Here is a 20067-nt window from a genome sequence, read left to right on the forward strand (position 1 = left end):
TCCAATACGTTTGCAAATTGCAAATCCATAAAACTTTGTGCTATTTTCTAAATGAATAAACTGAGGTTTAGAACAATGAGATTACGCCTAAGAGCATAGTTTCTTATGTACAAAGCTCTAAATTTCTAATTAAGTGCAGCAACTTTTTTAGTTTTAGCTTGTCTGAAAGTCTAATTATATTTATCCTTCAAGAACAGAAATCTGAAATACATTCAGTAAGCCTTCTGTGTTGAAGAATCTGAGTGTTCCCAGTCAGTTGAAGAGGATCTCATGAGGCCCTTTCCAATCATCGCAAAAATTAACAAAAAACTTAAGATGCTTTGAAACAAATTGACTGTTATATAGGGCATCAGTTTTTATTAACATGGATCTTGCTCATGTAGAATGCTTGCCAAACAATATTTTTGCATACAAATTTTAGTTCATCCAATGTTCTTTCAAGCAGACACTTACTTGGGTGATCTCATTCAGTCTTGTGGCTTAAACACCATCCATATGCCAGTGACTTCCAGAGTTACATCTCCAGCCTTGCTGTCTTCACCCGAACTCACAGTCACTTGGTTGGCTATAGGCATCTCAAACTTAGCATGTCTGACTCAGAAGTATTGATTCCCAATCCTCACCCCCATCATATCATCTTCATTTCTTGGCACTGCTTATTGCTCAAAACAAAAACGGAAGAGTCATCCTTTGATTTCTCTCTTTCCTTTCTCTCTCGTGTAATCTGTCAGTCCTGTTTATTCCACCTCCAAAACATACCCCAGCTCCGTCTGCTTCCATCTCCCCTAGTAAACACTAGTCCAGGCCACCATTACAATAGCCTCCTATCTGGCCTCCTAATTTCACTGCCCTTCACAGCACTCTCAGTGATCTTCTACGATGTAAATCAGATCATGCCATTCCCCTGCTTCACATTCTCTCAGGGCACCCCATCGAATTAAAGCTCTTGTTCTGACTCCTTCATTGTCCTCCAAGACCTTAAGCCATCTGGCCCCTGCAGAGATATCTCCCATCTCATTTCAGCCTCAAAAACACCCCCCATACACACTACACGCAGTCACTCCTAGCTCACTTGCACCTCAGGGCCTTTGTGCAAGCTGATCCATTTGCCCGTGCACTCTCCCCCCAAGATCATCTCATTTCGTGGCTGGCTTCTTCATTGAGTCAAAGTTTAAATGTCACTTCTTCTAAAAGATCTTTCCTTACCATCAACCCAGTATAACCTCCAATCATTTCCTATCACAGCAGCCTTTTGTTTTATCATAATATTTATCATGAACTCTTTCTAATTTTTTATTTGTTTTTTGTATGTTTGTTTTACTATCTTATTCAATTCCGTGTCTCACTCTGTACTTAATAATTCCTGGAATGTAGTCGTACTCTAATAAATATTTTTTAAATGGAAAAATAAACCTTACTTCATTTATGTGGTAACCAATAAGGGCATTGCTACTCAGCAGCACTGGTTGTGCCTATCCTGGTTGCGTAGCCAGGTCTGTGACGTAAGCCACCCCAGGTCACAGCTTAGCGACCATGCCTTTTGGTTTAGATATTTCCATGGCCTGACAAAGGTATGTTGACAGAGGTAGTGACCATATGAGATTAGATTCCAAATGTTCAAATGTACTTCTGTCGTATAAAATCTAAATCTAGAATTCCTAAGGGAAGACCTAGCAGGCCACTGTCTGATCTGTTATATTGGTCTAGTTTATTAATTAGTTCAGGAATCCTAAATAACATAGGTATTTTTGTTTGATGATACCTTAAAGAGTGAAAAGTAAAATCAACTTCACTTTTTATTTCATTAATTTTTTATTGAGGTAACACTGGTTTATAACATTATATAAATTTCAGGTGTACATCATGTTTCAGCTTCTGTGTAGACTACATCATGTTCACCACCAAAAGTCCAGTTGCCATCCGTCACTGAACACGTGTGCTCTTTTACCCTTCCCTCCCTCCCCACTACACATTTTAGATTAACTTCTGGTACTAGGACAGCAGTTCTGAGAAATACAAAGAGGTTAAAAAAAAACTACAGCTAAAAATTCCTCAGATTTTCACAAGTTTTCTGAAGTCTAGAGAAGTTAATTGTCTCATTAGTATATAAAGAATATTGTGTATGAGAACGCATAAAGAAAAAAGTAAAAAGTAAAATTAACTAATATATATAAAAGTATGAGAAAGTTTAAACTGAGAAGTTATGGAATAATCAAATAGAAAGTTAATCTTTTTTCCCTCAGCTTGTTTTTTCAACTCTAGTAAACTGTATCCTAAACTATATCCTTTATTAGTCTAAGTTATTAGTAAAAAATTGTTTACCAAATAAAAACTAGCTTTAGTTTATGACATGCCAAGGAATAATCACATCATGAAAAAAAAGATAATTATGTTCTGTCTGAAAATTTGATTAGAGTTCAAAGTAAAAACCATTTTACAGGAACTTTCCTATTCAAATTAATAATACAAATTTAAAATACTTTTTTATATTTTTGGAAGACAAAAAAGTGAGGCAATTGAAAATGAAATCATGTTTTTCCCCATATTTGAGGGGAGGAAGTGTGTAGGTTTTTGCAATGGCAATTTCCAATGGAAATAGGATTGAAAAGATATGAAGGCACTTCTTCTTCCTTTCCCCCAAGTACAAAACCAGGTTATTATTAAATCCTCACATTTTCAGTGATTATCTCATTTTTATTTCTGGCCCCCAAATTAGGAGTCAATCAAGTTAGTGTTTCAGTTCTCATCTGCTGATTTCTCCTCAGAGAAATCCTTCATGAACCTACACCAGTACGGAGTGTAATGCTTTGAAGCATTATAGTGTAGGTTTCTGGGCGGAACGTAGAACGGTAATATTCTTCTAGGTCCTTCAATAACCGTTATCTTTTAACTGAACTCTGATTTATATGTTCTAGCCTTTGGTATTTTGCATAGGTAAGTCTGCCAGCCCTCAAACATTGGACCCTGTATTAAGGGACTACAGATAATTTAGACTGTGTGTCTTAAGTTTCTTTTTGTCTGATTTCTTTCTCAGAACTGTTTTCAACTTATTTTTTCTTAAAGATATTATAATTAATGTTCTGTGTTTTACTCTCCTTTTTATCCTCTTTCTTTCACCAAGTTGATTTCTGAATGTTTCCCTTTATTCTTGTGATTCTGTCTTCATAGCGGCACTCTCTGGGGGAAGCTTTGCATAAATCTATCAACAATGTAAGTGAGCGGCACTTACAGTTCATACAAGGGCATGTTGCACTTTTGATTTTGCATAAACATCATCACCGCTTTAAAGCTTTAACTTTTGCCATAAAAAACACACTCTGGCGTTCAATAAGCTATATTTTGTGTATGGGTAACAAAAGCTTCTAACTTTCAGCCATTCATTTGTGTATGTGCATACGTCTACCATGTTGCTATTATAAAGCTAAACAAGATTTTACTTCTCAAACATAAAATTCATTGTTTTAATGTTTCCTTTGAAAGATAGTGATATTTTTGAAAAACTATTAATTAGTTGACAGTCATAAACTTGGAAATAAGTGTAAATGTATTTCTTCTTTTGTTAAACTAGTTTATTTTTTGAAAAAGTAGTATCAATAGACTTATTTAAAAGTATTAGATAGTTGTGAAGGTTCATGAGATTCAGGACATATTTTATATTTTAATGTTATAATTTTTAAAAGATTTAAAGAGAAATGGAGTAAATTCCTTTCCTAAGAATTGGTAAAGCTCTTGTTTTTCCTTAAGTACGCTCAAGTATGCAGAAATTAAGCTTCAAAGTATTATTCCATTTAAACATTCATTTAAAAATTTTTTCTTTATATGTGAAGAGAAAAAATGAGATTTATTTTCATATCAAACCCATACCCAACTTGTTCTTTAAAATAAGATAACAGGGAGCTGAACATCTTTGAATATTTTTCTCGATATCCTAGGGCAGAGGTCAGCAAACTTTTCCTGTTAAGAGCCAGATAGTAAATACGTTTGGCTTTGGGGGCCGGGCAGTTTCGGTGGCAGCTACTGGACTCTGCCGTTGCAGTGCGACAGCAGCCCCAGACGATACGTGAACGAGTCCATGTGCTGCGTGCCCGTAAAGCAATTTACAGAAACACGCTGCACTTTGCCTTTCCTGTCCTAGAGGAATCAAAGCTTGAGTCTAGAGATGTCCTGTGAAATTTTGATACTTCTAGAGTGAAACTATTTCCTCATAACTCCCTAATTTCTATTATTCAAGAAAAGAAAAATTTCATCTACCTTTCGTATTCAACTGTGCTTTCTACATAAAAAATAATTAGAAATACATGAATACATTTAACATCATTTTCTTTAATATATTTAAAAGTAAGCAACAAAGATATTAAGCTCAATGTTGGTGAAATAAAGCTACATGTAGAAATTCTTTTAAGAGTCATGTGGAACATAGTAAGAATTTGGGCATGGTCACTATATTAATCCAGACTTTTTGACATATGAACTAATTGGGATAGAAATAAGAACCAAATAAGATATGATTATTATTAAAATTAATTGACTTGTACTTCAAAATACTTTTGACAACATAGTTACTTTTTCCTAAATAGTTATAAATGAAAACGTGTTTATTAAAATAAAAACAACATTACTGAACTTAAATCTATTAGTAAGTGGAATGGGAATGCCTTGATTCATTCCCTACAAAAAAAAGTACAAGTGGTTGGTAACACGATGAAATCCCCATTAATTCTCTTTGTAACATCACAGTCATTGAGGATCAACTCTTCACTCTGTCACCTCCAAACAAAATATGACCTTGTCAGAGTGTTGCTCAGCAGGGTGAGCATCTACCCAGCCCCTCCTCACATTGTCTTTACCCAGCCTTCCATGCAAGAAGTTTTCCACTATACACCATCTTGTTCTACAAAACATGTGACTATTGATACCTCTGTCCTTTACAAAAGCTTTCTAATATTTTTCAACTAAGAATGAGAATACTATTGGGGATATATTCCATAAATATCTTAAGGACATTAAATATCTTAAGGACATAAAATAATTTGTGGTTCTTAATAAACTCAGTTTTAGGTCTTCTTAGGAAATAACCAAAAAATTATGAACAATTCAGAATTTTTTCAGAATGGTCATAATTTCACAAGCTTAAATTTACTTTTCTTAGGTAGACTCTTCAAAAATAGCAAATTAGTGGTTAAGAAAATAAAGCTAAAAAAGCCATAGAAAGAATTAAAATATTCAAGCACTTGCAAACATTATGAGTATTTACATAAGTTGTTGACATAGTAATAAATTATCCTTACTCTCGTCTACTAAGCCTTCATTAGCAATTTTAATGTTGCTTTATATATTTGAAAGTATTGAACTGAATATTAATATCATATAATTTAGATTATAAAATAGCACATCCTATTTTCCAAATTTTTTCTTACTAATTTTTTTGTTTTTACAAAAATGAATGAACCTTCTCATTCAAAACCCCTATCCTAAAAAGCAAATCATTTTATAAAAATCATGATTTACGTACAGCCTTCTTCAAAAAACATACTGTATCCTATTTGCCTTCAGATTTACTCACAGAAGCACAGTGATAAACAGTTCACCAATATCTTGATAAACAGATAAAAGCCATGGTAGGAGAGGCCATAGGTGATATTACTTGAGGAAAATTATATTTCATTTTGTTTCCCTCTTTGATCTCATAAGATGAACTGAGAGCAGAGGACAAGTAAAAGGCGAGGGCTTCAAAGACTTTTCTAGACATTGCCTTTAAGATTATCATTAAAGATGTTGACTACTTCTCTTGTATTATGAATTCCAGCAATTTATCATGGTGTAGAGTGGTGGTTCTCGACTGTGACTGTGTGTTAAAGTCATCTATGAAACTTTTTAAAAAGAGATGTGTGCAGCCTTCCCAATAGACTCACATGTGTGCACGTTCAGACCTTTTGTTTTTTGTTTTGTGATTTTTTTTTGCAATGTTTGTAATAGCAAAACTAGGTGAGACAATCTAAATTTCCATTAGGAAGGATTAAAGTAATTATAGTGCATTTATATTTTGGAATTATTTCTGTTAGGATGCATTTGGCTATAAGCAACAGAATACCCACCCAGTTAACAGTGGCTTAAGCTGTCAAGATACTTAATTAAGTACTCAGGTACTTTCTGTACTTCTTCTTTGCCATGCGCAACGTGTTACCGTTTTGACCTTAGGTTTGTCATGTCATAGTTGCAACATGGCTGCCACAGCTCCAGCTATCATGTTCTTGAATAACTATGCTAATGCAAGAGGCTCTCCCTTAAGCATTTTTGCTTTTGTCAGGAAGTAAAATCTTTTCCCCTAATTTCCTCACATACTTCCTTTTAGCTTATTAACTAACACAGGATGACATGTCCTTAGACTAGATTACTGTGACTTTCTTATCCCTGTCATAATTCATCCCATGGTGCTAGGAGAAGAGGCTACCTTATCTAGGATAGGGATTTCCATTCAGTCCCTGAACAAACTCAAGAGTTCAGCTAACTGGGAAGAAGGGAAAGGGAGAGATCGGCTATTGGGGAGCAAGGAACAGTGCCTGTGTTAGGAAGTCTATGTAGTCATAGAAAAGAATGGGGCGTACCTAAATATCATGGATATGTGCACCCTATAAATACCACTATGAAGGGAAAAACAAACCTATAAAAAACACAAACTCATTGGCCTCCCCAATGGAAAAATCATTAACCATCGTGAAGTAAATCCATGGGTATACTCATCTTGGAGGAAGCTACATGGAGTTGTGTGAGTGAAAAGCTACTCCATCCCATATCAACAGGGATGTCAGGACACCCTCATGGTTTCATGTTTGAAGTGGGGTTTATCCCTCTGTCCGAGACATAAGGAATGTCTGTCCCAGTCAGCAGCCCCATGGGTCCTTGTTTCAGCTCCTTTGGACATTAAGCACTGATCTGAGGTGCATCCTGGGGCCCCCAAGAAACTTGTGTGTGTAAGACACGGCCAACATTTGGTAGATCGTGGCAGATGTACTCTCTGCTGAAAATCGTTCAGCCATTTACACATGGCTGTAGTAAAAAAAACAAAAGAAAACAAAACAGGCAATTATATTGAGAGAGATAAGTCATAAGAGTCTGAGGAGATACCAGGGTGTTATACCACGTACCCTGAGGGATTGGGATTTGGCAAGGAAAGGGAATGAAGGAAACTTTCCCTTTTATTTTATAAACCCCTATAATTTAAAAAAAATTTCACAATGAACACTTATTGGTTTGGTAATTTGAAATAAAAATATATTAAGTGGCCTGGGCCCAATTCCAGATGTATTAAATCAGAATATCAAGGGATCAGGGCCTGGGCAAGTATATTTATTAAAATCTACAGAGATGATTCTGATATACAGCCAGGTTTGAGAACCACAGATTGCATTTATTATCTCAAGAAATGCTTTGTTTTGAGGACAAATGATGTTTATACTTTTCATATTCTTTCATTTCTGTAACAAGACTCTGATATTTTGGCAGAGGGGGACACCAACAGTGTATCAAAAACCAAAGGTTGTAGGTACACAATCAATACATGTCCCATGTTGACATGCTGTCATATCCAGTACCTTAGATCTGAGGTTTCAGTTTCTATTTTGAGGGAGTTCTTCTTCAAGCATCATGGTCGAGGTATAGGATCCTTGTGAAACAGCTCTGTAGGAAATAGGTAAAGCTTTCCTTTTCTTCAGAAAAATGTATCCATATGTTTTTAATTTTCTCCTTTTGAAATTTTTACACTTTATTTTCAAAAAGACAATAGTATTTTAAGTGATAGAGATCAGAAGGTGGCAATTACTATCAGTGCAGTTTGGCCTTTAAAATTGTTTTCAAAGTATCTGGTATCTATTGATCAGTAGAATATATTATATAATTCATATCTAAAGTGCTGGGGTAAGAATTTTTTAAATGAAGGTTAAAATTTTTTTCTGAAATAAGAACTCTCTTTGGTTTATTTAAAATCAACAAAATAAAAAGCATTAAAATTTAAAATTTACAAATGTATAGGAACTAATACCATAGACTACATAATTTGAATATAATATATAATTTGAAGCAACCACTGTTTCTCATTTATTTATTCAACAAATGCCCTTCTGTAATTCTGTAATAAAAGTACTGATCAAAGTTGCCCAAACTATTTAATGCAATGTCTATCTTTATTCTCTTTTATTTTGAATTAATGAAGTTTTATATTAATAGGTATTTCCATAAAGTATACTAAACTCAGCTGCTTAAATTACAGCTATAACACATTAGTTGATTTTACATTGCTTTGCTCATTATTTCTGTCTTTTAAAGTGCCATGTAATTTTCATGCTGAATAAAAGCTGACAATTTAATGCAATTCTACTAATTAATTTATAAAAGGAAAAAATAAGTTTTAATGCTGCATTGCATGATAAAGGCTTTCTGCATATAATTCATGTTACTTGTCTTGAGCATGAATCCAAAGATTTTAGATAGCCTTAATATTATTTTGCTGTGCTTTCAAAGTTAAGAATAGAAAATATCTAAACTATGTATATTTGAACACTAAATTGCATGATAATGTCTTCTTGCATATACTTTATATTTTCTTGAGTACAGATACAAAGATTAATCATATATCCTAAAATGAAAAATATTACTTTGGAGTTCTTTCAAGGTAAAGTATATTATGATGTAAAATATTTAAGTGTATTTTATTTAAGCTGGAGAGGTTTGAAAGTGTGCTTAGATTTTAAGTGTATAACTATTATATCACTGTGGTACTTTATTCATTTTAAATGTTATATTTCTTCATAAGTTTCATCCTTAAACAGTTCAAATGTGAGTCAAACTGTAGTCAAATTAACATATGGGAGCTCTTTGGATGCAGTGGACTTTTGAAGCAGATATTGCAGAAATAAGATACACTGCTGAACTGATTGGCTTCTTACTAACCTAAGTGCACACTTAACTGGAGGAGGGGATCCAGGTCCACTGCTAGCCCATATGGTGCCTGCATGCAAATCAGAAACACACGCCCGTTTTCTTTGGGTGGCCACAGATGCGTACTGGGGCAGACAGCTTCATGAGCAGTTCATTTGCTGAATGGATTTTAGTCCTCACTTGGCCAGGGGCCAAATAATAGCTTTGACAATGTCAATCATTATTCTACATGTAACACAGTCTTTTCCTAATGTTTCCATGTATGTTCTAACAAATTGTCACTGGAGACAAGACAGTCACATGAATCCCCATGCTGGGTCTGGAACTAGGGTCTTGGGTAGAGAGTGTGTAGGTGCCTTCCCTACTTCAAGAACCAGCTATCTGGGGAGAAAATGACTGTACCAATTACACATCAGTATTCACAAAGACAGAATTTTGTGGCCTGTTACCCTTTATGACCTATTTTTTCTTTATGGGCTGTCCTTAATATTCATTTCATCCTAATTTGCTGTGCCTAGATGATGAGAAGTCACATGCTGTAATTCGTCTTGGGCTCCTACTCCACAATTACTGCCCTAGCTGTTGCTGTGACATTCTCCTGCAATTTTCACCCTTGCAGGGTTTCTTTCAGTGCATAAAGCATGGGTGCTGCTGCCATTTAGAGGGGTGGGGAGTTGCATTGCCTGGAGTCAGAGCGTTGCAGTTCACCGTGCCTTCAAACATATAAAATAACCTCTGAAACCGTAGGTTTTGTGTAGAAATTAATAAGCAGAACTCATGTCACTTTCAATAGGTAGAGTCACTTTTTTGGAAATACATTAAAACAGATTGAACATCTGTGTCACTTGTATCATTTTTCAGCTGTGCTTGACTGTCTCCATTAAGGCGTGTGCTAACCTTTACAGCTAATCCTGATTTATAGCTGTCCAGAACCCTTCTACACAGCTAGCCATCCACCCTAACCTCAGTGCAGTCTCTGACTGTGTCCTGCTGCTTGCCTCTCACCTTTCCTGTCTGCCCGCTCCTCCTTTCTTATTTTTCTTTCTTATTTTGCATTTCTGCTGATTCTCCACCCTTTGTCTTTCTTTCCCAGGTACCTTCCTTTGTGAGACTTTTGAGGCAGCCTATATCTGCCTTCCAACAATCAAAAAAAAAAGTCTTTTCCCGTTTACAAAAACTCACTTTCAAGTTTTCTTTTTCCATTAGCTTTCTTGGCCACATACACTTTCTTAATTTGCTTAATAGAACACATTTGACAACTTTTTTACCTGGTTCCCATTAGAAGATGGTTGAGTTATCCAGTTTCAAGATACAGTTTCCTGTATATGAGAAGACAAGTGGATCAAATTAAATGGTTTCATCAAATGTATATATGAATATATATGTACATGTACACGTGTTTTGTGCTTTTTTTCTTAGAAAAGGACTTAATTTTAAAACACCTAGAAACAATGCAGACATAGTAAGGGTGACATTGTCTGTTTTCAGAAGGAGTGACAAATCAGTTGTCCATAGTGAAAGTACAAGGAACACTCCTGTCATTATTATAAGAATATAACTAGAGGATTGTGGGAGGTTTGTGATTTTTAAAAAGCTTAAAGGTTTGCAAGTCCTTTGAATTAAATCAGAATTTAAAAATATCTTTATTTATTTATTTATTTATTTTTTGCTGAGGAAGATTGGCGCTGGGCTAACATCTGTGCCCGTCTTCCTCTACTTTTTTGGAGCGCGGCCACAGTATGGCTTTGATAAGCAGCGTGTAGGTCCGCACCCGGGATCCAAACCCACGAACCCCAGGCTGCCAAAGCAGAGCATGTGAACTTAACCACTACGCCACTGGGCCAGCCCCTAAAATATCTTTTTTTTAGCTCAAGGATTCTAAATTATAAGCTGATAAATCTTTTAAAGAATAGTTTTTAATCCTCAAATAATCTTAGCTAACATTTATTGAGCACTTACTGTATGCCAGGGGTTGTTCTGAGTGAACTACGTGTAGTAACACATTTCATTCTCACACAGCTGGATGAGGAGTTGATTCCGGCAGGTGGCAGAGCTAGGATTCTAACTCGGAGCCCACAGTCTTAACTACTCAACTTTATTGCCCCACAGATAAGCGGTTTAACTTTTCATACTGTCTCCTTAAAGTGACTATAACCTAATAAACACATTAGTTGTCTTCTGTTTTTATTTCATATTATGAATTTTTATTGCAATGCAACAAAGGTGTTCATTGTATTTCTAAATGTGGGCTGCAGTGTTCTTTAGAGAGTCTACAAACTTAATGCCACCAAAGCACTCTTTTTTTAGGGTAATTACTGAAAATAGAATTAAAAATGGTAATATCTAAAGATTATATATCTGTGATATATTGTAAAACATTTTAAGTGGATACTTTCTTACAGCAATTATTTTGCTATAGTTAATATCTTTGAAATGCTTTTTTTCCTTAGATTGGCAATTTGTGAAATATGCCTTGTATTTATTCTTCATTGTGTACCGTTCTGTGGCATAGATTTCCTTGCTGAAACAGAATCTGGAGATGCAGCTTTCCCAGTCTCAGACTTCTTTGCAGCAGCTGCAAGCCCAGTTTACAGAAGAACGACAGCGACTTACACAAGAGCTTGAAGAATTAGAGGAACAGCATCAACAAAGACATAAATCTTTAAAAGAAGCACATGTTCTTGCATTTCAGACTATGGAAGAAGAAAAGGAAAAAGAACAAAGAGTAAGTTTAACGTGACATATTCAAATGTAATGCAACAGCCTAATCCTTCAAATTCTTAAGAATGTATTTTTTGGCTCCAAAAAATTATGTATTGCTTTATTTTAGTGTGTTTTCTAGGATATGACTTCTTGCATGGGTCACAGTGATTAAACATATACACTAGTTACACGCTATAGCAGACAAACTGGTCCAGGCCAACATCTTATTTCTGTTTCCCATATAATGCCAAGTTCATGATGAGACTAATACACCATCTGGTTTGTCCTTTAGTTAACAGTGATTAGTAAACTTAGCATGGTCCTACTGAGGAGTACCCACTGTAATTACTTAATACTACCTTGAACTTATAATAGTCTTTCATCAAATTGTTAATTTTTTCTTTCAGGCTAGATCTACAAAAGATACATGTATCCAAGGAATTTATATATTTTCTAATCCCACTTTTTTTCTCACATTTCTTTTCTTATGTATAGAATTCACAATGAAATGAAATTGGAGGCATTTTAAAATAGTACAGTTCCCTATATGTAGCCCCAAAGGCTATATGAAAAGTAGTGATAGAACAAATCCCTCGGAAGAGACTTAAATCAAATAGATACATTATTGGATTAATCATATTATATGCCAGAATCTTCCCATATCCATTACTTAGTTCTGTGTTAAAATGTTAGTTTGACATAATCTTGGTGTGATTAATTTGGGTTTATTTCATTTCTTAACACTGTATTTTTTAATTTCTTCTAAGGACCTTATAAGATAAAGATTTGATAGAAAAACAGTTTTACTAACAATAATTTTCACCATATATAGTCTTTACAGATATAGCTTGTTTTTAATCCTTTATTTGGGTGCAGACACTATTTTAAGAAGTGGTATGTTATAAAGAAATTGTTAAAACAAAAAAGGCATATTCCTTTAAAGGCAGTTAACTTGCCTATACAATAAGTTGTACTCTATTGATCCTGTCCAGAAAGTCAAGGAAGTTCCTTTGGTTAAAAACTAGGCCTGATTGCATTGCTAAACAATCTATTCATTGGATACCATTTGTGAATTGGAATAACACATGAGCTGTCATATCAGTACTTTAATTTTACACATTTGATCTTTCTGGAACTTCAATCAATTTTCAGAGGAAATCAGAACCTGGAATTTTATTGTCCATCATTAAGTCGCCAAGCTACCTAAGTAATGTTGTCTAAAGGAAAAGTCTCTTATTTCACCTATATTCAAAGAAATCTACGCTTTATTTTTCAGAAATAAAACACTTTTAAAACAGTGAACATAAGTAGCCGAATACTAATTTTCAAAAACAGCAGTTTAAAGAAATAAAGCCCGCATTAATCTTTCTCAGAAACCTTTCGGGTTATAGATTATAGTAAGAAAAACCCTTCCCAGCACAGTTCAGTCTCTAAGCGTGAAGTAGCCCGGGCTCTCTTTTTTCTCCTGTGGCCACGTATCTTCTCTTAGTCTCAGCCATATGTAGTCTGTTCTCTCTGGCTAGGCTTTTTTTTTTGTGAGGAAGATCAGCTCTGAGCTAACATCTGCCAATCCTCCTCCTTTTTTGCTGAGGAAGACTGGCCCTGGGCTAACATCCGTGCCCATCTTCCTCCACTTTATATGGGACGCCGTCACAGCATGGCTTGCCAAGCAGTGCATCGGTGTGCGCCTGGGATCTGAACCGGCGAACCCCGGGCCGCCCCAGCGGAGTGCTCGCACTTAACCACTAGGCTTTTAAAATAATCACACACACAAAAACCTAATCATGTGAGAGGCCTGTTGACTTTTCCAGCTACCTACTCACAGAGCTTTTGCTTCTGTTCACAAATGCAGGAGCAAAAAAAAAAGAATGCCTGTAGAAAGTAGCTACAAAATATTCGATGGGGTTGGAGTTGTAAAAGCCCTAGTCTCTCTTCCCTAATCTCTTTTCCTAATTCTTGTTAATGCCCTCCTCCTTTCTTTCCTAAGTCTGTGCACACAGAGGAATTATTCATTAATTTAGGTGGTTTCCACCCCTTAGCAATTTTAGAAAATGACTTTATTTGAAAACTGCCTTAGGTAGAGGGTCCATATCCCAATTCACACACAATATATTGCATCAAACTGGTTTCATGATGATTCGTTTATTCTCTTGAAGTGACCCTACTGATTTATTTTCTAATAGTGATTATGTTATATCTAATTTTCTTGAAAATGAATGGAAAACATCTTGTTTTTCTTAAATAATAACTCAGTTTTAGTAATTTCTATTTTGTTTGCATTTTCCTTCTTCTGTTCTAGCATAATAATTTGAATATATTTCTCCTGTTCTAGGCTCTTGAAAATCATTTACAACAAAAACATTCTGCAGAGCTTCAGTCATTAAAAGATGCCCACAGAGAGTCAATGGAGGGCTTCAGGATAGAAATGGAGCAGGAACTTCAGACTCTTCGGTTTGAGTTAGAAGATGAAGGAAAGGCTATGCTTGGTATTTTGGAAGGATTATAATCTTGTCATATTTATTTGTACATTCTTCTCTAAAATTCAACATAAAATCACCAAGTTTTATTTTTAATTTTTGAAACATCAAAATGAATATCTCAGTGTTTTGCATATTTGATTTGAAGTCACCAGATGAAGAGGCGAGCGTGGTGGAGTAGAATGGGTAGGACACCAACAGTAAAGTAAGGTCCTCTCAGCTCTCTCCTTACTCTGCTCTGTGAGCAGCAGCCACTGGTGCTTCCCTCTGTCATCCAGAGACTAGATGGAGTCGGGACATTCAGGCTCCCACTCTCCAGTGACTGAAAGGCATAGACAGGCAGGGAGCCACGCGCCCTTAGACTAGAGAGTCATATTGGTGTTTTTTCACTTCAGGATTTTGTTTTAATGAGAAAAGTCATGTTTAGGTCTGACTTTCTGTGTAGGTATTTTTCAGGTTTTTTTAATGGGATTTTTATCTTTGAGGTGTTGAAATCACTACTCTTTTTATGAGGGGATCAGTTGAGTTTTGAAGAAAAACTGGATATATATTTAAAGGGTTTTTTTTTAGTGTCATTCAATAATTTTTAATCCGTACCATCTTGTTTTCCTTCTATTTGTTTTTTTCCCAAATTCTCCTAATATTTTTAATGTGTATTGCCACGCTTCAATGGTACCTTCCTTCCAAGTAGAAATTGGGAACAGAAGACCAAAGGGTTGTGAATATTTTGGGCCTCAAAGGGAAAGCCATTTCATCCAGTTTGTCATCTCTACTATTGTTGGGAGTCCTAGGCCAAGTCTCTATAGCTCTCTCCTCTTCCTCCTGAAAAAGCCACTGTGGTAGCTAGGATGAAAATCACATTAAGCGTGAACATTTATGAGACATTTGTGGAATACCTATTTACGTGCTAGAGACTCTGCTAAGCAAGGAGAATTCAAAAATGAACTGCTGCTGTCTTTGCATTCAAGTAGCTTACAGTCAGATGCAGAGGTAGCCTTTGTAGAATCATGGCTCAAGGGGAGCACACACTTTTCACAGCTGTGTAAAGAGAGGTAAAAATGGGCCATTAGCTGTTGGAACTATTGCTTTTTAATCCATTGAAACATGATTTAAATATCTCTTTGTTGACAAAAGGACTTTTTGTGATTTTTTAAAATTAAACATTTTATTTTGAGATAATGGTAGATTCACATGAGGTTGTAAGAAGTGATACAGAGAGATCCTCTGAACTCTTTACCCAGTTTCCCCCAATGGTAACATCTTTTACAACTGGAGTTCATATCTCAGCCAAGATATTGACATTGATACTGTCAAGACACAGAACATTCCCATCACCATGAGACTCCCTGTTGCCCATTTATAGCCACACCTACTTCCCTCTCCTCCCTATGTTTAATTCCTGGCAACCATTAATCTTTTCTCCATTTATATAATTTTAAAAGTATTATAAATGGAATCATACAATATGTAAACTTTGGGAATTGGCTTTTTTTCACTTAGCTTAATTCTTTGGAGATTCATCCAGGCTGTTGTATCAATAGTTGGTCTCTTGATTGCTGAGTAGTATTCCATGGTGTTGATGTACCATGCTTATTGTCCTTCACCCGCTGAAGGACATCGGGGTGTTTGCAGTTTTGTGTAAACATAAGTTTTCATTTCTCTGGGATAAATGCCCAGGAGTGGAGTTGCTGGGTCATATGATAATTGTATGTTTCATGTTTTTTTTAAGAAACTGCCAAACTGTTTTCCAGAGTAGCTGTACCATTTTATGTCTACACCAGCAATGTATGAGTGACTCAGTTTCTTTACATTATCACCAGCATTTGATGTGGTCACCATCTTGTAGTTTAGCCATTCTGATAGGAATGTAGTGATATCTCATTGTGAATTTTACTTTGCATTTCCCTAATGGTTAATGATTTTGAACATTTTTTCATGTGTTCATTTGCCATCTGTATATTTTCTTTTCTAATTGGGTTATTTTTATTTTTACTGTTGAGTTTTCAGAGTTCTTCATATATTCTAGATACTAGTCATTTGTCAGGATTCCTCACCTCTACATTTTGCCTCTATTATTTCATTGAAATTACTCTCCCTGAGGTCACTATTAAACTTTGAAATTCCAAATCCAAAGTATTCTCACTTACCAGCTCTCATCTTATTTGACCCTGTCTGTATCATTTGACCCCTTTGACCTTCTTGAATCTTTTTTCCTCTTGGTTCCCATGATAATATACTGTACTCACTGTACTCCTACTTTTCTGGCCTCTGCTCTTTAATCTCCTTCACCAGTCCTGTTTTTCTGTGCATCAGTTAAACATTGCTCTTTCCCAAGATTCAGTCCCCAGCCTTCCAGTCTGATTCTTAGTATTCAGGCTTTTTCTGGTTGATCAGATTCACATCCGTGGCTTCACTTACCATCTATTGTGCTAATGACTCCAAATATGTATTTCTAGACCAAATGGCTTTCCTTGTGAATTGGATTTATATTTCTTTTTGCCTATTGGAGAGTTAGATTCTAACTTATACTCTACAGTTTTAAAAATGAGCTCACTGTCTCCCTCAGGTCCAAAATGTGTTTCCATTCCTGTACCTCCCACTTTAATTAAAGGTATCCCTGTTTCCCTAGTTGCCAAAACCAGGAATCTGGGAAACACAGTCAACATTTTTTCTTTTGCTTCCACATCCTGTTAGTTCCTCCTCTTAAATACTCCCTGTATTTTTCCCTCTTCTTTAGTCCTTCCACCATACTCATACCATTTCTCACCTAGATTACTGCTGTAAACTTCGCAGTGATCTCCCTTCGCGCAGTCCATTCTCCAGACTCCAGGGAGGTTAATCTTCGTAAGGCTCCAATCTCACCATGTGACTCCCCAACTTTAAATCCTTCCGTGATTCCCCTTGTCCTCCCTCAGTGCCTGTCAAGTTTTCCACTGAAGAGAGTGAAGACCACACTAGAGGAGACTGAACTTACACCCTACCTGGAGGACTCAGGAGGAGCCTAAATTGACTAGCTATAAGCACAGCATTTCTTTGAAGTCTCACATTTTCGCTTTAAAATGTATAATTTGTATTTTACTCACATATCTTTTGTATTAATATAAAAATAATGGCTTTACCAGAAATCTTCAGGTAAAATTCATGTCTCAGAAGATGATCGTGTGGACTCTACAAGTCCTCAAGCATACTGCCACACATGATATTTGAGAACTATGAGTCTAAGCATAAAGTTAAAGCATTTTGTACTAAAACGTTCTCAGATTGGGCTCCATTTTCTTGCCAATATGACCGCATGCACTGTGGGCTCCCGCCACACCAAACCTGTTAAAGTTGGCAGATGGATCAGGCTCTTTCTGCTTTTGCATGTTATCCCTTTTTCCCGAACACTCTTCTCTTCCTCCACTTGGAGAAAGACTGAGTTACTGTGACAATTCCTCTGTGATAACATCTCCAATTTCCCTCTTCTAGGAAATTTCGGTGTTTCCACCACTATGCCTTCATTATACCTAATATTCATCTCTGATATCCCACTTAATTTCCTGGCATGATGCTGTCCCTTCTAGCCTGTGCAGTTATAAAGACAGGGTCCTATTTTATTTTCCCTTAGTATAGGACCTGGCATTCAATAAAGGTGGATTGTATGAAATAATCAATCTTAAATTCAGATGAAAATGATGACTTCCACATCACCCTCCACCGCATTCACCGCATCATCACCGCATTCACCCTCCAGTGCTTAATATTTTTCAGGGATATTTTGGAAAAATTCTTACCTGGGTGGCAAGTTGCCTCCTATAAATATATGTTATGGTAGCATTTAACTCTAAAATTTTTATGATTCTAATAGTGAATGAGAAGAGTTAAAAACATTTCATCTCCTTTAGCACCTTACTTGCAAACTAAAATCATGTATAGAAATACCTTGATCTGTTTGAGCAGCTGAAAATTCTTATCCTCATCAAAGCTAGAAGACTTCTAAATTCATGATATTCTATGATAGTCTGTAATATTTTAAGGATGATATATTAATGGGTATATCCAAGTGTCCTAATTTAAAAAACCATATTCTGTGACTTACAATTTTTACCTAAAGTGTTGATAATAGTTTTTAAATATGGTTAACCTCTTTTTCCCTTGGATTCCAGCTTCCTTACGCTCAGAACTAAATCATCAACATGCAGCTGCAATTGATGTGTTACGGCATAACCATCATCAAGAATTGGCAGCTGCTAAAATGGAATTAGAGAGAAGTATAGACATCAGCAGAAGACAGGTAAAGAAGAACATTCTGTTCTTTGATGATTTCTTCAATGTGAACAGATTTGAATGTTCACAATTTTCTCAAAATTATTTTGTAATAACTAGTGTTCTCACTAGTTATTACTCACTACTTATACTAAAGAATTTTATTTTTAAAGGGAAAAAGGTAATTTGACTTTAGTATACTGGTCATAACATTAAATTTTATTTTATGAAATTTTAATTGAATATTTTGAATTTTACTTCCGTCTTGAGAAAGTGAACAATGAAATATAAATAATATAAAGAGTGAAGACAGAATATTATAAAACAGCACTGTTCAGTAGAACTTTCCATGATGGTGGACCTGTTCTATATCCGTGCTATCCATATGGTAGTCAATAGCCACATGGGCCAAATATGTCTAGTCCTAATGACGACCTAAATTTTCAGTTTTATTTAATTTTAATGAATTACAACAGCTATATTAGATAGCATAGCTATAGACATAGCAGGTCCTCGAGAAGAAAAAAGATAATTTATATTTGCACATCACTAGCACAGCTACTATTTACGCTTTTTAAATTTTGATCTTTGGCCAAGTGTACTTCTTTTAATGAGACAGTTTGTGATCTTGAATTTATGTATGTCTGGATGGATGGATTTTTAGGCATAGTGCAATGAAGGCTATTATTTATTAGTTTATTAGACTTATGACTTTCACTTTGTTAGTCTTCAGCTGTATTAAATGATCAGTCCAAATTTTCTCTTCATTACTAAGAAGTTTTAAATGAGCCACCTTATAACCATGGAAGGAAGTTATATTCTTTTCAAGTAGGGTGACACTGAAATTGACAATGTCTAGGCCTGCAGAACTTGAAGAAATCAGTGACTTCTAGGAAGATGGAAGGGAGCACATCTGTCAAACAAGATAACTGCTAGACCAGCGCTAAGCATGAAGCCTACTTTCTAAGCCCTGGGATGTATGTGTGTGTTGGGATGGCCTCCAGAGATGCAGGTCCTTTTTAGATGAAAGGAAATGGTGCCAGCATTTTATTGCAAGACCATATAACTTACTGAGTATGTAAGAGCCCTATGTTCTAATCCCAGCTCTGCCATTGACTTATAGGTCATCCTTGGACAGATCATCTCTTGGGTATTAGTCTCCTCCTCTGTAAAATGAGAGAGATGTGCTTTTATGGTCTTTTGGGTCCCTTGTAGCCGTGACATTATTGAAGCTATATCAGTATAAACTCTTCTTAGATATATGGAAAGAGAAGAGGCCTTGAGGTTTTCTCATTTCAGCAGTTTGCTTTTGAAGCCATGTCAGAGTTATTCCATTTGACATTCCAGTATGTCATTTTCTTTCCCTTGGATTAACACAGAAAGCAAATTTGTAGAAAACTGTTAAGCATGATTTGTATTTTGCAGAGTAAGGAGCACATGTGTAGAATAACAGATCTACAAGAGGAGTTAAGGCACCGAGAGCATCACATCTCAGACTTGGATAAGGAGGTACAGCACCTTCATGAAAATATAAGTGCCCTAACCAAAGAATTGGAATTTAAGGGGAAAGAAATTCTCAGAATACGAAGTGAATCTAACCAACAGATGAGGTACGCCATTAACTACAACAGGAGGAATATGCAGTGTTATCTGAAAGACTGTTGCAATGGTATTTAGCAATATGTGCCTTTTTTGATGACCAGACTGC

The 20067-nt window shown here is 35.7% G+C and overlaps 1 protein-coding gene across 1 annotated transcript in view; it reads left to right on the plus strand.

Moving 5' to 3' along the window:
• The window catches only part of FAM184A (family with sequence similarity 184 member A), a 118149-nt gene that overhangs the window by 84203 nt on the left and 13879 nt on the right, over positions 1-20067 (plus strand). The window contains exons 10-13 of the mRNA XM_058566377.1: positions 11447-11659; positions 13970-14123; positions 18260-18387; positions 19785-19969. Of these exons, the coding sequence (XP_058422360.1) occupies positions 11447-11659; positions 13970-14123; positions 18260-18387; positions 19785-19969 (680 nt within the window). The remainder of the gene's footprint in view (positions 1-11446; positions 11660-13969; positions 14124-18259; positions 18388-19784; positions 19970-20067) is intronic.

Source organism: Diceros bicornis, chromosome 23, assembly GCF_020826845.1.
Source record: "Diceros bicornis minor isolate mBicDic1 chromosome 23, mDicBic1.mat.cur, whole genome shotgun sequence".
In the NCBI taxonomy this organism is placed as follows: Eukaryota; Metazoa; Chordata; class Mammalia; order Perissodactyla; family Rhinocerotidae; genus Diceros; species Diceros bicornis.